General features: G+C 52.8%; 5 protein-coding genes across 5 annotated transcripts; 3 read left to right on the forward strand and 2 right to left on the reverse strand.

The window, feature by feature from the left end:
- Positions 1–140: 140 nt before the first annotated feature.
- On the forward strand, positions 141–1,609 carry PUNSTDRAFT_135343 (uncharacterized protein; the record flags this gene model as incomplete). The annotated part of the gene is made up of 3 exons (XM_007384869.1): positions 141–437; positions 492–626; positions 680–1,609. The coding sequence occupies 3 exons, from the start codon at positions 141–143 to the stop codon at positions 1,607–1,609; spliced, it is 1,362 nt and encodes a 453-aa protein (XP_007384931.1).
- A 1,290-nt stretch (positions 1,610–2,899) lies between these two features.
- Positions 2,900–4,350, reverse strand: PUNSTDRAFT_135344 (uncharacterized protein; the record flags this gene model as incomplete). The annotated part of the gene is made up of 15 exons (XM_007384870.1): positions 2,900–2,938; positions 2,991–3,015; positions 3,067–3,104; positions 3,163–3,225; positions 3,274–3,329; positions 3,380–3,391; positions 3,454–3,478; positions 3,533–3,567; positions 3,614–3,639; positions 3,688–3,713; positions 3,765–3,852; positions 3,915–4,027; positions 4,077–4,144; positions 4,208–4,257; positions 4,316–4,350. 15 exons carry the CDS (start codon positions 4,348–4,350, stop codon positions 2,900–2,902), a joined length of 699 nt encoding a protein of 232 aa, XP_007384932.1.
- A 778-nt stretch (positions 4,351–5,128) lies between these two features.
- On the forward strand, positions 5,129–7,506 carry PUNSTDRAFT_144341 (short-chain dehydrogenase/reductase SDR; the record flags this gene model as incomplete). Its single annotated transcript, XM_007384871.1, has 10 exons — positions 5,129–5,168; positions 5,238–5,248; positions 5,300–5,513; positions 5,569–5,767; positions 5,828–5,921; positions 5,975–6,022; positions 6,084–6,528; positions 6,592–7,198; positions 7,254–7,391; positions 7,454–7,506. 7 exons carry the CDS (start codon positions 5,129–5,131, stop codon positions 6,231–6,233), a joined length of 756 nt encoding a protein of 251 aa, XP_007384933.1. The 3' UTR covers positions 6,234–6,528; positions 6,592–7,198; positions 7,254–7,391; positions 7,454–7,506.
- A 133-nt stretch (positions 7,507–7,639) lies between these two features.
- Positions 7,640–11,845, forward strand: PUNSTDRAFT_70289 (uncharacterized protein; the record flags this gene model as incomplete). Its single annotated transcript, XM_007384872.1, has 10 exons — positions 7,640–7,987; positions 8,041–8,568; positions 8,621–8,786; positions 8,857–9,041; positions 9,110–9,321; positions 9,379–9,556; positions 9,620–10,021; positions 10,075–10,326; positions 10,379–10,730; positions 10,788–11,845. 10 exons carry the CDS (start codon positions 7,640–7,642, stop codon positions 11,843–11,845), a joined length of 3,681 nt encoding a protein of 1,226 aa, XP_007384934.1.
- A 6-nt stretch (positions 11,846–11,851) lies between these two features.
- Positions 11,852–15,777, reverse strand: PUNSTDRAFT_121053 (uncharacterized protein; the record flags this gene model as incomplete). Its single annotated transcript, XM_007384873.1, has 19 exons — positions 15,400–15,777; positions 15,211–15,336; positions 14,895–15,150; positions 14,755–14,846; positions 14,413–14,698; positions 14,323–14,351; positions 14,141–14,269; positions 13,971–14,077; positions 13,891–13,916; positions 13,581–13,835; positions 13,479–13,524; positions 13,374–13,429; positions 13,260–13,324; positions 12,844–13,208; positions 12,741–12,791; positions 12,595–12,678; positions 12,403–12,539; positions 12,199–12,352; positions 11,852–12,138 (listed from the first exon to the last, which is right to left on the reverse strand). Exons 1-19 carry the CDS (start codon positions 15,702–15,704, stop codon positions 11,852–11,854), a joined length of 2,856 nt encoding a protein of 951 aa, XP_007384935.1. The 5' UTR covers positions 15,705–15,777.
- Between the last annotated feature and the right edge of the window lie 266 nt (positions 15,778–16,043).

The raw sequence follows: 16,043 nt of genomic DNA on the forward strand, positions 1-16,043 counted from the left end.
GTGGACCTACAAGTTGCCATTCGGCGGATAAGAGGTCACCAAAGGAGATAGCTTGGGTCGAGACCCCCCCTACCGCCTCCCGCTCGTAACGCATTCCTCTCAGAGTGATTTTTGTTCTTTTTCCTCTGCTACATTCTGCCATGATCCCGACTGCACAGCAGATCAGTGTGCCGCCTGATCCATGGTCGGGAGTGCTACCCGGCTCGTTCACCTTCGAGTCGGAATATGCGGCACATGCTGTCTCCTTCATGCATGATGAACCTGACATATTACCTCTCAGAGAGCTCTTGGCCTCTATGGACGTGATGTTGGAGACCTTCAAGCCGTGGTACGATACCCAGGACGAACCGATGATGGCGGCCGACGCCACTCCCATTCATCCCGGGACTAGCGTCTCGACGGGGATGCTTGGTTGGCCCGACAATTACGGCGCTGAAGTATGTTCATTCTGGTAGCGAGCGAGAGCTCTAGCTCACATGTGCTCTATCTAGGATATCGCTTTCAGTCATCCATGGGATGCTTCCCCAAACGCGCCTTCCTCTCTATCGACGCCATACTCCGAAGACTCGCTGTCACTCTTGCCTAACTCTCCTTCCCTGATAGACGCTCTGCCTGAAGTTGAGCCCGTTGAGTGCATTTTCGCGCAATCAAACAACAGTACTGACCGCACTTGATCTAGGACATCGCCTCCAGTCATCCATGGGACGAGTCCCCAAACACGCATTTCTCTCTATCGTCGCCATTCTCCGAACACTCTTTGGCGTTCTCGCCAAGTTCTCCTTCGTCGGTACAGTCTCTCCCTGAGGTTGAGCTTGTTGGATGCGCTTTCGCGCATAACCAAAACAAAACTCACCGTGTCGATCATGTTGATTCTTGCGGATCCCCCTCGGACGGACAGAACACCGTCCAGCCAAATCACGATCCTGGTATCCTCTTCCTCACCTCTGAATTCGATGTTCTTCCGCCAGCACATGCGTCCACCATCGTCACGCCCTCTTCCGCGGGCCCGGCGACGACTATCTCCACCGGAACTCCAGACTATACCCCCGATCACCCCTCGAACGCCAGCAGCAAAGAGAGCGGCCCGCGGCGCTCTAGCAGGCTTGCACAGCGGGTACATAAGCGGTTGCTCGACGACACTGACAACAGCCTCGAAGACGAGTACCTACCTGGCATGGATGATGGCGCGTCCAGGGACACGTCGCGCGCAAATAAGCGCAGACGTACAGTGGATCGGAAAGCCGACGGCTCTATTGACCAAGGTGCCAATCTGCACTTCTGTCCCATTTGCGGTAGGGGGTTTGGACGCGAGCACGACATGAAGCGGCACGTCGAAACGACCAGGCACAAACATGCCTTGACCGAGGAGGAGAAGGTCAAGATCTACGCTGTGAAAGACGATGACAAGCGTTGGTGGTGCGCTTGGTGCAGGGAGATTAAGGCGCGCAAGGACTCTCGCGTGAGGCATGAAAGGCACTACTGCGAGATCAACCCCGATGTCGTGCCTCCACCGCCGAGGGTCGTCAAGAAGGCCGCCACTGGAAGGTCGCAGCAGCGAAAGGGGACGGCCGCGCGCGCCAGGAACGCTGCACGCGATGGATTCTATTAGTCAAGGGATCACGATAATCAAGTGTTCATTGTATCACTCACATCGCCTGCCGTGAAATAGTGTGGTATATGACCACTAGTCTGCCTCGATGAAGAGCTACTATCCGCCGTATGATGGTGGATCGCAGCGACTTATGAGCCCAGCCATGTCATCAGAATGCTTTGCCATCCCATTGACAAGCCAGATGCCGGACGATATGAAACTATGCCAGAGCCCCATGCCCTGTGTAGGATGGTGGTTGGACAAGACTCCGCACAGCCAGTAGACGAGAACGTACTGACTGGGGACACACAGCGACCCAGTTGGCTACAATGAGCTATGAATACTCGATTCACTGAGTGCTGAGCGTTGAGCGCTGAGCGCTGGCGAGGTACGAGTAAAAGACTATCATCATGGTGGAAGCGAAAGCAGTGCTGCTCCGATTTGGCCGTCGACGCGCGTGTCCCGACTCCCGACCCTGTCCCAACTCCCGACCTCTGTCCCTGGTTTTCTGGTCTCCCTGGTCACTCGGTCAAGCAACGAGTCTCTTCAGTCGTATTTTCAATGAGCGCCGAGGACAGTGAGCGGCTCTACAGACATGCAACGTTCAACGGAGCCCGGGACTCTCAGGATGCGCATGAGACGACCAGGAAATCTGAACCATTATAACGATAACCCGGAGAATATGGTTGGAGAAGCACGCCCACACTCCACTGATTGCATACAGACACGTAGTGTCCATGCATGGGTCTGTGATATTGCCTACAGCCCATGCAAAACTCGCAACTCAACATCTTCGCGATGTTTACTCAACATTTCCTGGACTCGTTTCGACGGATTGCAGATGATAGGATGTGTGATATGGAGCTCACCATTTTCGCGCCATCAGGAGTTATAGAGGCGTGTTGGCCGAAACTGATATCCCTTGATATTTCACAGGCATCGAAACCCTATAGTGTACTCAATACGGTACACTCACGGGGAGCAATCAAATCATAAACTTACAACGGAATGCCGCAGCTCATCGCGTACGTTCAGATGCGCAAGCATTGAATTCACATAGAGTCGGCCCATGTTGCTGTACACGAATTCAGCGATTTCCCATCAACGCAACAGATGCCGTATGCAGTTGCACGAACAAGTATAGCCCTGCGGGGTCAATCGACGGGATGGTCACCTGAATATTGATTAATCTTGTGCAAGATGGATAAAATGACGAAGGATGACCCACGACAATCACTGTAGCGATCGCCAGAATACTGGCAGGCAGCTAGTCAGGACCGATCATAGCTACACGACACGATTTTCCGTTTACCTAGTCAAGAGGCCCGCATTGACGATATATAGCATCTTGATGCGAGACGTGAGCTTATAATATATGATGACAGATTATCCAACCAACCAGCTTGTTGATGACGCTGTCGGAGCTAGCATACCATATGAAAATGCGAACGATTAGCCAAGGGCATAACGCATACCGCTCAAAACCACTTCGAGAACGTTGGAGAAGATAACACTAGATGGTATGGCTCATTAAAAGTTCAAGAGTTCAGGAATAGGTGATGTCAGCTCACCGAGACGATCACAAGAATCGTATCACCCACGGCAGCGATGGCGTAGTAACTCAGCTCCAGCGGCTGTGTGTACCAGTGAGTTACGCGCAGAATCACGTACGCAATACACACAGTGATATTGTTCAGTAGTATGTCTGTAATGGGCCGGAAGGATAACTTCGACCAAGCTGAATGACACATGAGGATATGAAACCGCGGCACAGCAGCGTTTGCGCACCAACTCCCAGCGCTGCAGGGATAGTACCAAGTCAAACCACTGCAGAGATCCTGGCTTCCCGAATAAGAACTCACCGAATTGGGCTAACAACGGAAGCCCCTGCATCTCAGGTGAATCAGGTCACTGACAGAGACAGACTATATGTAGCCTTACAAGCGCGCCGGTGAGTAGGAACTTCTTGTGGCTCACTACGAACGATTTAACGCTAGTCATGAGAGCTTAGTATCCACCTACTCGAGTATATCCGGAATAGAAAGAAGCTACAAACGTGAGCTGCAAGCTGTTTCAAGCATCCAATGTAGCCACACCCTTGTGCTTCTAATGCGGTCAGACTCTGATAACAAAGGTCAGACCTAGATAGTGATCCGAACTGAGGTGTTCTCACGTTGAAAAGCACGGCGATCTCAAAGTTTGAGCCAAATGAATTTAGCGATTCAACGGCTATTCGAGGGTATACGCTCACCGAATCTGTCCTATAGAGAGAGACATGTTCAGCCACCACTTTATCCACTGCTGGACGGCGGGAACAACGTACGTTGGTGCAATTAGGAGCTTTTCGTAGTTTCCGAAGTCCAGAATGAGCAAGCGGTATAGCGAAGCGGCCAGGAGGATTTCGTGGACAGTATCGGTTATCCACATAAACAATACCTGGGACACAAAGTCAGCATATACACAGCAGAGGCGGGCTTCTACGCACTAGTGAGCGGAGAGCCCAGTGATCGTTGAATGATTTCCTGTAATACGACCATGTCTGCGAGCAGGTAACTAGACCGTGATGCGTTATGATTCAGCACCCTAGCGTTGCATCTGCAATCTTGTCATGATCACCTCCCCAGAGCGCAGTGGCAAAGATAAACCCGACGAAACGAGCACCAACGCTGCGCGCGAACGATGAGTACGTGATCGTAAGGACACAAGCATGTTGATATATCGCACATGGGCCCAAATTCTGCGGTAAAGAAACCAGACATGACACAATGGAAGAGCGCTAGTGAAGGGGGGATATCAAGGGGGATGGAGCAGGAGAGTCTGGGTGATCATATCCGTAAACAACGCCACGAAATATCATCGAAGCACGGGATGGTTTCGTGCGCTTTCTCTTCCTCCATACACCCGCGATCTGATTAAAGAAATAAAGATCATACAGTTCACCAGGGCAACCGTGCAATATCCTCAGTTGAGGCCGAACGTCCTAATACGGAACGCCGCTTAAAATATGAATGCTGATGAACGTGACGGCACGCTGTGGCAGCGCAGAATAGAAGCCGAGTTTGCACACAAGGACTGGAGAAAATAGAACTGTGAGACGCGCAGCAAAGATGATGTGAGCGAAACCAGAACCCCATAAATACCTGAGTTGCTAAACGAGTGCAGAATATGACGAATGAGCCTGTCCAGTACGGGCCCTGAGAACCAGCCTGAAAGCGTCGGAGCATTTGGTGGCGTCGATGAGCTGAGGGACGAAAGGAGCGACGCTAGCGCTGTTCCTCCGGGAAAAGGGAAACAAGCAATGGTGGCTCCTCAGAAGTCGTAAACATGATACCGTCCAACTTGTTTTCAATTGAGATAGTCACTGAGGATGGATGTAGGAGAGCGATAAGCGAGCAGATTATGGAAGTCTTGGGGCTGGTTATGGGATAACCATAGATGAGCCGGATAAGTTTAAGCACACGAGGAGGACATCCTGCCTCTCTGACCGGACTACCCGTCATAGATATCAGCTGGTAGTATACCCGCAGAGGAAAAATCATGAAGTTGGGTCTCGAAGGCAAGATCATCCTCGTTACTGGTGAAGATAGAGTTCCGTACATTCTCACGCGACCACTCTTACTGACTCTTCGCTGGAACGTTGGCGTAGGCGGTACGAAGGTATGTCGGCTCGATCTGACCTATTATACAGATCATCTGATCTGATTTCAGGGCATAGGCCGCTCAATAGTCGAAGCGTTCATCGATGAAGGCGCACATGTTGCCTACTGTGCTAGGAACGTGAACGGACAGGAATTTTCGTCCATCGTGGTCAACTCCAAAGCAATCGGCACGGCAGTCGATATATCGGACAAGTCCGCACTAGAGGAGTGGGTGAGCCAGACCGCGGCGACACTGGGAGGCATCGACATTGTCATCAACAATGGTGAGTATCGTCCTGTAACCCCCCACCGCCTTCACCACTGAGTCGTCGAGGACAGTATCGGCTATCGCGATCTCAGACACGCCCGAGAACTGGAATACGACGTTCAAGTTGGATATGCTGGCACCCTTTCACCTCTTCAATACGTGTTTACCCTATCTCGAGAAGTCGTCCGCACCGGCTGTGGTATCTATCGGCAGCGTATCGGGGCATGAACTCGATTTCACCGCCCCAGGCCCCTACGGCGCTTTCAAAGCGTGCGTTAGGCAAATGTCAAACTGATAGAGCATGATCACTCAATTGCCCTTCTCTCCTAGTGCACTCGCCCATTACATGCAAGGTTTAGCATTGCAGTATGCCCCGAAAGGTATCCGCATCAACACTGTCAGTCCCGGGAACGTCTTCATCGAGGTGAGATCACTCTCATGATCATGGTTCGCTCACTTAATCGTGTTATCATACAGGGCGGAGTATGGGACAACGTCAAGCAACACAACCCTGATCTGTATAAAGTGCGTCTTTGACCATCGATATGTATACAAGCATCTGATTCATCATGGTCATCGTACCCAGTCCGCCCTGGCGCTGAATCCAACGGGTCGGATGTGCACTCCCCGAGAAGTCGCCAACGCTGTGGTCTTCCTCGCGAGCTCCGCCAGCAGTTTCACGTCGGGCGCGAACCTTATCATTGATGGTGCGTTGACGAAGGGTGTAAAGATATGAGCCGGTATTGCACAAACTGTTTCATTTGTATTGTACTCAACACATGCAGACACAGAGATGTCAACCAAATCCTGCCCACTCGATGCTCAGATACCTAACTGCGCTCTGCTTCTCCGCTGTTGCATCGCCGCCCTCCGCCACCTCCGCAGCATGATGCTCGTCATGTGTGCACAGTAGATGCGCCTTTTTTGTCGCAGTTCCCAATCGCCCGTGCGCTACAATCTCCATCGGGCGGAGCGGTGCATCCGGCGTATGCGAAGTAGCGACGAAGTGTGAATGATATCGCAACGGGTCACCTTAGGAATAGAACGCTCAGAAACGGGGTGGTAGAAGACGTAGAAAAATAGCGAGGTACTTGCCTGGATAGACGAGCCAATCTCCGCCAAACTTGATGCCGCCGCCCATGTAATACCCCTTCTCCCACATATCACGGAATACGGCACATCGTGTGCGCTCGGCCAGGTTGGCAGGGTAGGTCCACACGCCAGCTTCAGCGGCGGATGACAGCGTGTAGTGTACGTTGGCCTCGGAAGGTAGATCAGTCCTTGGGGATGGGCGATACCAAGGCAGTTCAGAGGACGATGCAGGGATGGTAATTGAATATGGTGGTGCGGAAGGGCCTTTGTCCGCACTGGTGCCTACCGGTGCTGGGCGCAGTTCAGGAGGATCGGTGTTTTCGAAGAGAGACCCGGGCTCGTCGCGGTCATCCACTCCTTCGCCCTCATTCCGCGCCCTCTCCGCTGCCTCCCGTTCCTTTGCAGCTCGTCTTTTCTCCCTCTCTCTCCGCTTCCGGATTGCCTCCTGGCTCATAGCTTGGCTTTTTCCCTTCTCCTCGCTCGCCGCCTTCAGCTTGAGTTGCTCCAGCTGTACGGCAATATCACGCGTCCGGGATTCGTTCCATTGAGAGAGTTCCGCGTCTGATGCAGGGAGGTGGGCCGCAGGATCGTCAAGTATATAGGCGATTTCTGTTGCTTGCGTTAGCATAAGCTGGCCCGTGGCGCAGAGTAACAGATGCCATACCCTTTTCTACAAGTAGAACAACCTCTTCAGGCATCAGGACGAGCGGCACTCCCAGAAAGACATTTTGCTGCGAGAGATGGGGTAACGTCCCCGCCAAGACACCGCAAATGTGATGTTCAGAGCGGAGCACCTTGATATCTGCTCTGACAAACGATGATTCAAATTATGACCACAAATTGGGAGATACGAGGGCACTATACCATCGACATCCCATACGTATGCTCGCTGATTGGACACGCACAACGGAATCTTCGACGCCGGAGTCATGGTGCGGAAGGCGATCAGTGCGCCTGAGATTGATGGCTGTGAAGGTCCGACTCACTGTCAGTGTGCCACTCACAGCACTCCCCGAAAATCGTCCACAGCCACCGTCTCTGCTGCTGAAGATGTCGACCACCCTCCCTCTTTTTTGGCATTTATCTTCGGCGTCCCAGGAGGAGCGTATCGATGCCTCTGTCAAACTGGTATCGGCACTCGAGCATTTTCAGACGCAATTCGCGCCGAAGGTAGCCAAACAGGCGGAGGAGAGTGAAGGAAGCGAGGAGGATGAAGGCGAGGATGAAGACGAAGATTCCGAGGAACAAACGGCTGGAAAAGGGACGGGGCAGAAGGAGAGCGACAGGCTGGATGAGATGAATGCGCAGGATGTTTCGTACTCCATACGGAGATTGACCAGAGGTCTTGCAAGTCCGGTGGAAAGTAGCCGACTGGGATTTGCCGTTGCATTAACGGAGGTAAATCGACCGTGCTTACTGACACGGAAAACTTCTACTAAACCGAAACTCAGCTATTGTCAAGGATAAACACCGTGACTTGCTCTCAGATCCTCGCGTTAGTCGTGGATTCGTCGAAAATTCAGGGATCAATGACTGGCCAAGAAGAACGCGACATGCTCTTTGCCCGCCTTTTCGGTATCACGTCCATCATTCAATCTGGCCTCCTTGTACGACAGGAGCCCCTGCCATCATCATCGACTCCCGCTTCGACCCTAGAAGGTTACACCGGTGCTCTCGCTGAACTCGTTGCCTTGGGCGAGAAGAAAAGCTGGTTGAAGGAGGTGGCCTGGTGGACCATCGACCTCGCCATTGACGCGCTACATTCGTCTACCGTTTCCTGGAAGGATGACGCTTGGCAGGAAACGAAGGAGACACTGTATTTGCAAAACAAGACCTGGACGCCTGAGAAGGTCGGCGTGACCTTGAAGCTGCAGGAGTATCAGCCGGATTGGGACTGGAAGGCGCTCCTCCAGCCTCCGTTTAAGAATGCTGATGTGTTGAGCATTCCCAACTTCGCGACGTTGGGCAAGGTCTTGAAGGTTTGCGTCGTCACATTACGTTGTCACGAGAGCTCAAGCAATGCCCTGCTAGGAGTCATACGAAATTGATGATGACGACTCCGTCCACAAAGTTAACAATCCTGGATCCTGGAAGCCGCAGGTGCACTGGGTTTGGGACGCGATATTCGCGGAGCTTCTCCCCGCTTCTGGCTCCGCAAAATCTTCTTTCCCTGAGTTCTTCCGCATCGTCGTAGACGGTAAGTATTCGATTCCGACGTACCTTCAAGGCTGCTATAATCGATGGTTGCTCATCCTCTGAAATCTTAGAAGCGTTATTCTCTGCTGCGTCATCTCCCGAGCGCAAGCTTTGGGGCTTCCAAATATTTCAAAAAGCGCTTCCTCGGGTAGACGCGGATAATGTCCCGTTCCTGTTCACGAAGAATTTCATGCGCTGCTGGATTAACCATCTTAGCAAGCAGGATCGGTACCTGCACAAAGCAGCACGTCAAGTGGTGCGCTTGCATCCTCCCATGTAGCCTATTTTGATTATCTCATACATATCCTTCGTCATATCCTGCAGGCGACCGACATCCATACCGTCGCGCGCTCCAACCCAAAGATCGGTTTCGCTCTCATACTCCAGCTCACGGGTGTCCATGGCAACAAGCAGTTCGATAAGCTCACCCGCACCAAGACTGTCGAGAGTATATTAACAAGCATGGACGCTGAAGGCATCGACAACTATATTACTAATCTACTGGAGCAGTTCAACGCGTCGACTGCGGGCGAAGAGTTTGTTTACTCCATAGCTCATCGAGCAGTATACTAATAACGACTCACCCCCGACAGATCCGATTTTCAGGCTTTGAATGGGCGACGCTCGTGGGTGATCGACCAGCTCGCTGCGCTCATCCGTAACGGTGCCATACCCAAAACCGACTCCTGGGTGGTGCGGATCTTAAACTGGCTAATCGTCCATGGCCTGTTCGTTCTAAAGAAGAATTCCGAGAAGAGTCCCATCGACGCGGTTAGCACAGGATCTCGTTGCTTGTCCAATGCTCTCGCCCTAAAGCCGTTGATTGCTCCCCAGTTACACACCGTTCCGAAACCCGTACTTTCCGACGAACTACGCAAGAGTTGTCGCGAACGATTGCTAAGCTGTCTCGGTGATCTCGCTAACCGCACCATCGCTGTCTCCGGTGTCAAGAGGACTGGCGTAGCTTCCGATGGCGAGCTGTGGGTGTCCAAGGTCGTCGCGATGGTTAACGCACTGAAGCAGGACACGAAACACGCGAAGAGCCTTAAAGACGTTGACGAGGCAGACAATGCCGTGTTTGAGAAAGCCTTGACGATCGCCGCAAAGCTGCGCGACGTCGGCGGAGACGATGGCTCGGCGTCGAGTGCGCAGGGTGCCCAGTTGCTCATTGAAGCTCTGTACCTTCGTGACCTTTGCTCAGAAGAGAACGAGGAAGTTGACACGGACCCGCTTGAGGTAGATTGCATCGCGTTCTACGCCGCCAGAACAGGTACTGATACGTGCTCCAGGCTTGCGCTGACGCCGCCCAGCGCATGTTCCTCACTTCGTCAAAGAAAGCAAAGAAGAAAAAGAGCCGGAAATCTTCCGGCGGCGACGAACCTGACGTTGTTCCGGATGTACCAGAACCAATTGATATTCTCGTCGATGCGATCATCGGTCTGCTTGAGAACTCGTCCTCGTTCATGCGGACGATTGCGAATCAGTCGTTTGCTTTGCTTTCGGATGCAGCAACGGATAGTACGATCGATTTGATCCTAGCGGTGAGCCTCGTTGACTGCAGTCCGCACCCATGATCTTCATACTTCCGTTTAGCAACTGGAGCGCCGGGATCCGAACGCCGAAGAGGATGAGGATGAGGAACTGGATGAAGAAGCCGACGACGTAGAACAGGGCGACGACGACGACGACGACGATGACGACGACGAGGGCAGCGAAAGCAGCGAGAACGACAAAGCAGAGGAGGATGAAGAGAGCATGGACGAAGAGCCCGATCTCGAACTGCGCAGTAAAATTGAAGAGGCTCTACGGGTGAACGGCGTGGACCGCGCGACACGCGATGCTGACGAGGAATCGGAAGAGGAGGCGATGGACGATGAGCAAATGATGGCTATTGACAACCAGCTCGCGGAAATATTCCGATCGAGGGCCGAGAGCAAGAAAAAGGGTAAGTGCGAACGGAGAATACTCAATGGCCTGGTACTTATGCATAGGATCACGTTAGAGGCGGGCGCGCAACGAGAAGCGACGCACTTCAAAAACAGGGTGCTCGACCTTTTGGACATTTTCATCAAGACGCAATCTGCTAGCCCCTTGATTGTGCGCATCATCGTCCCACTGGTCGTTCTCGTAGTGGGCACCGGCCAAGACGAGAAACAGCTCTCCGACAAGACCCAAGCGTTGCTCAAGTCGCGCGTTGGGAAGCTGAAGGAAATTCCCGAGGCCGTCGATGCGGATCACGTTATCGAAGTTTTGAAGGATGTCCACTTGCGCGCACGGAAAGCTCGCTCCTCCGATGTGCTGGCTACAATTAGCCAGTGCAGCTTGTATCTCTCTCGGATTCTTCTCCGGCACGGACGTCAGGACGCCGTAGTGGAGGTGTATCAGGACTCACTCAGCGACTTCGCGACGCGTAAGGCGTCGCCGCTCAACAGCAACTTCTTCCTCGACGCCATGCGCCGTCATAAGGATCTCGCATGGGCTCTTCGTGGGGCAGTTCTGAAGCTGCAAGCCAATGCGACCAACGCGTACCGCCGATGCCAGATATTCTTGCTTTTGCAACCAGTCATCAATCAATTGCCGGTACGTCGGATGCTGAAACGTTTTCTTGCCCTAGCTGATATCCAGCTTCAGGACGACAAGGAGGAGGCGGGCGCCTTTCTAAAGAAATTTGCTGAGGCGCTGCATGGGGCTCTGATCGAGGCCTGCGACGAAGCGACGACTCTCAGCGCACCGCAGATGAAGGAGCTCCTAAAACTGGCACTCGCTGCAGTCCGCCATACAAAAAACTCGGCTTCAACCGACGTCGCGCTCGCATGGTCGTCGGACAGCTGGACAACTCTACACAGCAGACTCATAGCGACGGAGCGGTTCAAGGCGTCGAAAGCATTGCATTCGTTAAGCAAACAAATTGTGCAAGTCATAGGCGAGTCCAGCGGCGATAGCAAGAGCATAGCTTCGACGAAACCTTCCGCAACCAAGGCGGCAAAGAGGAAAGGTGCAGAGGGCGTAGATGATCCAGGGAAGGAGATAACCAAGCGAAAGAAGTCCAGGAAAGATTGATAGGGATTAAATGTGTTTGTCGTTTAAATCCAGCGACTTCGCTAGATCCTGTAGCTCTGGGAGACGTGTGTCTAACCCTGAGGATAGTTGCAGGCACTCCGCTAATAGTTTCATACCCTGCCGAGCTCTACTGCACGTAAGATTGTGTTCGTGTTCTCCAAGGAAGAAGGCAAACCTTGACAATCTCGCCCTTGCGTCCAATTCGACGCGCATATCCTCCGCCCGCTTCGCGGCCACTTGTAGTACCGATTCTGGCACGCCTGCTAGGCGGCCGCACTCCACGCCGAAAGATCCTGATGCAATTCCACCAGTCAACTTGTAGGTGAATGTGATCTCGCGGGTTCCGTCGACACGAGTGTCTTCAATAAAGCCCATATGGAGATTCTCCAATTCAGTTGGGAACTTTTTTTCCAACTCTCTAGCCACCAAGGGGTAATGAGTAATAAACAGCGTCTTGCACGAGGTACTTTCGAGGAGATGATGTAGTACCGCACTTGCAATCGCCATCTGGGACACAGTACTGAGCTAGACAGATATGAAGGCAGCGAGCGACGCACCCCATCGTAAGTCGAAGTTCCACGCCCGAGTTCATCGAGTATGACGAGGCTACGATCTGTAGCCGCCTGCATGACATGCTGCGTCTCGCTCAATTCGACCATGAAGGTACTACGACCGCGAGCGAGATCATCGGCAGCTAGATAAATCTGTAAGTCTCCGTAGGACGATGCAATGACGCTCATCGTACATACCACCCATCCGAGTAAATATTCCATCCAGCATGCGCATGCGTACTCGAGATGCAGGCACCCAAGAGCCAATTTGCGCCATGAGAGCTACAATGAACCTCGTCAGAGGTCTTATCACGTCTTTATGCGATTGCAACGTTTGTACACACCAATGAGGGCCGTCATCCTCACGCACGACGACTTTCCTCCCATGTTCGGCCCTGCAAGGTTCGTTAGTCTAGGCGGTCCGGGCCAGGATTACGCTAAACTTGCCAGTGATGACCTTGCTTCGTGGACTACCAGCGCCCAGGCGTACCGTGTTAGGCACAAACGGATTCGTACTCAATGCTTCGACTATCGGATGCCTCCCGTCCTCTATCTCCAGCACGTCCTCCTGAGTAAACTCGGCTTTGACATACCCCTCTTGTGATGCCACGTGCGCCAGGCTTAACAAGCAGTCGGCTGTTGCCAGCTTGTTGATCACTTCGCGCATGACGGCATAGTGGTCTCGCGCAATCTCCGCGAGGAATGCGAGATACGCTTTCTCCGCTTCCGCTTGGAGTGCTTCTTGATACTGCGCCCGTTCCTGTATCTTCTGTTTGACGAGAGGGATGCGATACCGGCGGAGGAGCTTCGTGCTGCGCCGTGATTCAACCCAGGAAGCGTAGTCTACGCGGCCTGCAACTTACGTGTTAAGCACATTCCAGGAGGGCGGTACAAGTTGCGACTCGTCCTTCCGTATTTCTACCAGATACTGATTGATGAACGTGAGCAGGCTGGCGAACGGATAATGCGCAGCTTACCTCTTCGCCATTCCAAGTGGACCAACGTAGGGAGGGTCGTTTGAGGAGTTTCTGGACTGCATAGACGTTAGCCAACGTAATTGTATGCGCTCAAAACGCACCGACCTCGTTTGAGCTCGTCCGCCAACTCCCCTTCGATCATGTCAATGGCCTGGATGTGTACAACGTGTCAACAGAAGTCCCAATGGAGACCATGCTGCAACTCACAGCCCGTCTATCGGCGATAGCTGGATATTTGTCGCTGTCGATCCACATCTGGTCTTTCCTAGCTTTCTTCAGCATATCCATCGACACAGATCCAAGAATTTGCTGCATCGGCTTATGCAGCTTTGGCAGGGAATGTATGATCTCGTTCAGCAGCGACGACTTGAAGCCGACCTCCGATGGGTCGGATGTCGGCCGGAAAGTAGTCGAGACACGATTGAAGTGAACTAAAAGCGCCGCAAGCTCTGAAGGCGTGCACTGGTCAACGTTAAGTCAAACAGAGCGAAGCAATGATATCAATCAAACTGCTTACTTTACCGTATTGGATCCGACAGAGGCCTGCACCGGTAAGTGATCAGTCTACCACCATGAACGGAGTTGAGCGGCCCTCGCCTTTCGCTAGGTCAGGCAAGCCTTTCAATAGGTCCTTGAGCATGACCAGTCCTCCAGAGGTAGATCCCAGAATTTCCTCTATGGCGTCAGTTCGCTCCTTCAGAATACTGTGGACAAAAACAAAGGACACGAGGTCAGCATCGCACACTCAAGAGAGGACATACACATACGTTTCGTCCATCAACGGCCGCCCGATCCAACTTCGGAGCAATCGACTACCGAACTTCGTTTTCGTATGATCGAGAACCCAGAGAAGGGAACCCTTGACAGCGTACGTCGTCTCGTTGCGGTATATTTCGCTTAACGAAGTAATGTCAGGAACGAGAGCGCGCCGCAAAGAGAACATGCGCACAGATTCGTCATGGTCTTCCCGTTCAAGAGCTGCGCGATCGAGGATCGCGATGTCAGCCTCGCGATCGGGAAGCAAATGCAAAAGCCGTACCATATGCGCTCTCCCTGCGAACCGGGTGAAGAAGTTGATCTCTCTCAAGACGTCTGCTACGTCGAACGCGGAGAGATACTTGATCGCGCGAGCCAGCGCTATGATGACTGTATGCGGAAAGTCGGCGATGGCTTCTACGAGACGATTTTCCCTCGCAGTCTGCGAGGAGGTCGATGGATGATGATCATCACGAGAGAAGAACTCCGTCACGTATGAGAACGCATCCGTATAGGTCATCGGCTCTTCAAAACGCTCGATTCGCGGTTTAGTTCCGCCTGTTGGTCCTCTATGGCAACTCCTCATCATCACGGCCGGGAAATCGGCGCGCACAGGAACACGTACCGAACGAACTGCAGCAGCGTCTTTTCGGATGGATCGGAAAGCTTGGAGCCAGAAAGAAGGATTTCCGACGGTTTGGTATGGACGAGTCTTGTCTGGAGCAGAATGAATACCGTTTCTCTTTGAATATGAATGCTTATCACCTCAACTTCGATTCTCATATGCGTATCTGAATGTACATATAAGTACGAGGTTGAAGCAATCACATAACCCTCACCGTAGAACTCGTCCCACACAACATCGCCAGTGCTCGGGGAAATGCATATCATCCCGATGCGTACACGGTCGTCTTTGCCCATTCCTCCGGCTAGCTGCTCGACGAGGCACATGAGCGGACCGGACGCCACCGCGCTGCCCCCAGACTCCGAATCATCCAAGGAGTTAAGTTCATCAACGTACCTGTAACAAAGTCTGCCTATCAGCGCAATATAGAACGATTACGGGTACCGGTGGACGTACGTCGTCGAGGTGTAAAGATTCGTTAATCCTCGAGCAAAGAGCGAGTTTCGGGTGCCGCCAGCGGCCTTAAGTGCGGCCGTCTCCGTCTGGTCGACGATACCTACTCGGTATCCCTGTGCGAGAAGCCTACGCCACAGAATTAGCCCGCCTTGATGCCTCCCGTTATCGGCTGAAGGTGCTCCCACTCACTTTTTTACGTATATCTCTCGTCTGAAGATTGGAGCAGTGGCAACCAAAAAATTCCGCTGTGGAAAACATGCAATTCCGAGTTCCTTACTGGCAATCTTCGCGTCCTCCCCGTAGAACTTGTATTTGTATCCCACAGCGACCATCAAGAGCGTGCCCGGGTTGTCTTCCTTAAGTTTCAACACCTGCTCCTCGAGCGGTGTCCAAGTTTGTCCGCTCGGCCCAATATTAGCTTTCTTCTTGCCTTTCGCTGCTGCGGACTTCGATCGAGGGCGCGCCTTCGTCTTCGCGCCCTTTTGCGCGAACATGCTCTGTAATTCTTGGAATCTATCGCCTTCCTCCTCCGAAGATTCCGGGTCCTCTGGACCTTCGGTTTCCTCGATGTCAGAGCATTCAGCGCCTCCCCCCTCGGATGCCTTCCTGACCAGCGGGTTGTTCTGTCCCAGCAGCGTCCGCTTGAACGCTTCGTGTCTTTGCCGCTTTTTGCGTTCCAACTCAGGGCCCGTGCTCGTGGACTCCGCGGCGGACAAAGAGAAAGCTTGTGTCGAGCCAAGCTTCCATCTTTCCGCGCGCCGTGCAGGTTGCGAACGCGGAGTCGGCGAGTCAGCAAGAAATAAAGGGGTTCCTTTATGTTTTTTAGCTGGTGG

The sequence above is a fragment of the Punctularia strigosozonata genome, assembly GCF_000264995.1.
Source record: "Punctularia strigosozonata HHB-11173 SS5 unplaced genomic scaffold PUNSTscaffold_8, whole genome shotgun sequence".
NCBI lineage: Eukaryota > Fungi > Basidiomycota > Agaricomycetes > Corticiales > Punctulariaceae > Punctularia > Punctularia strigosozonata.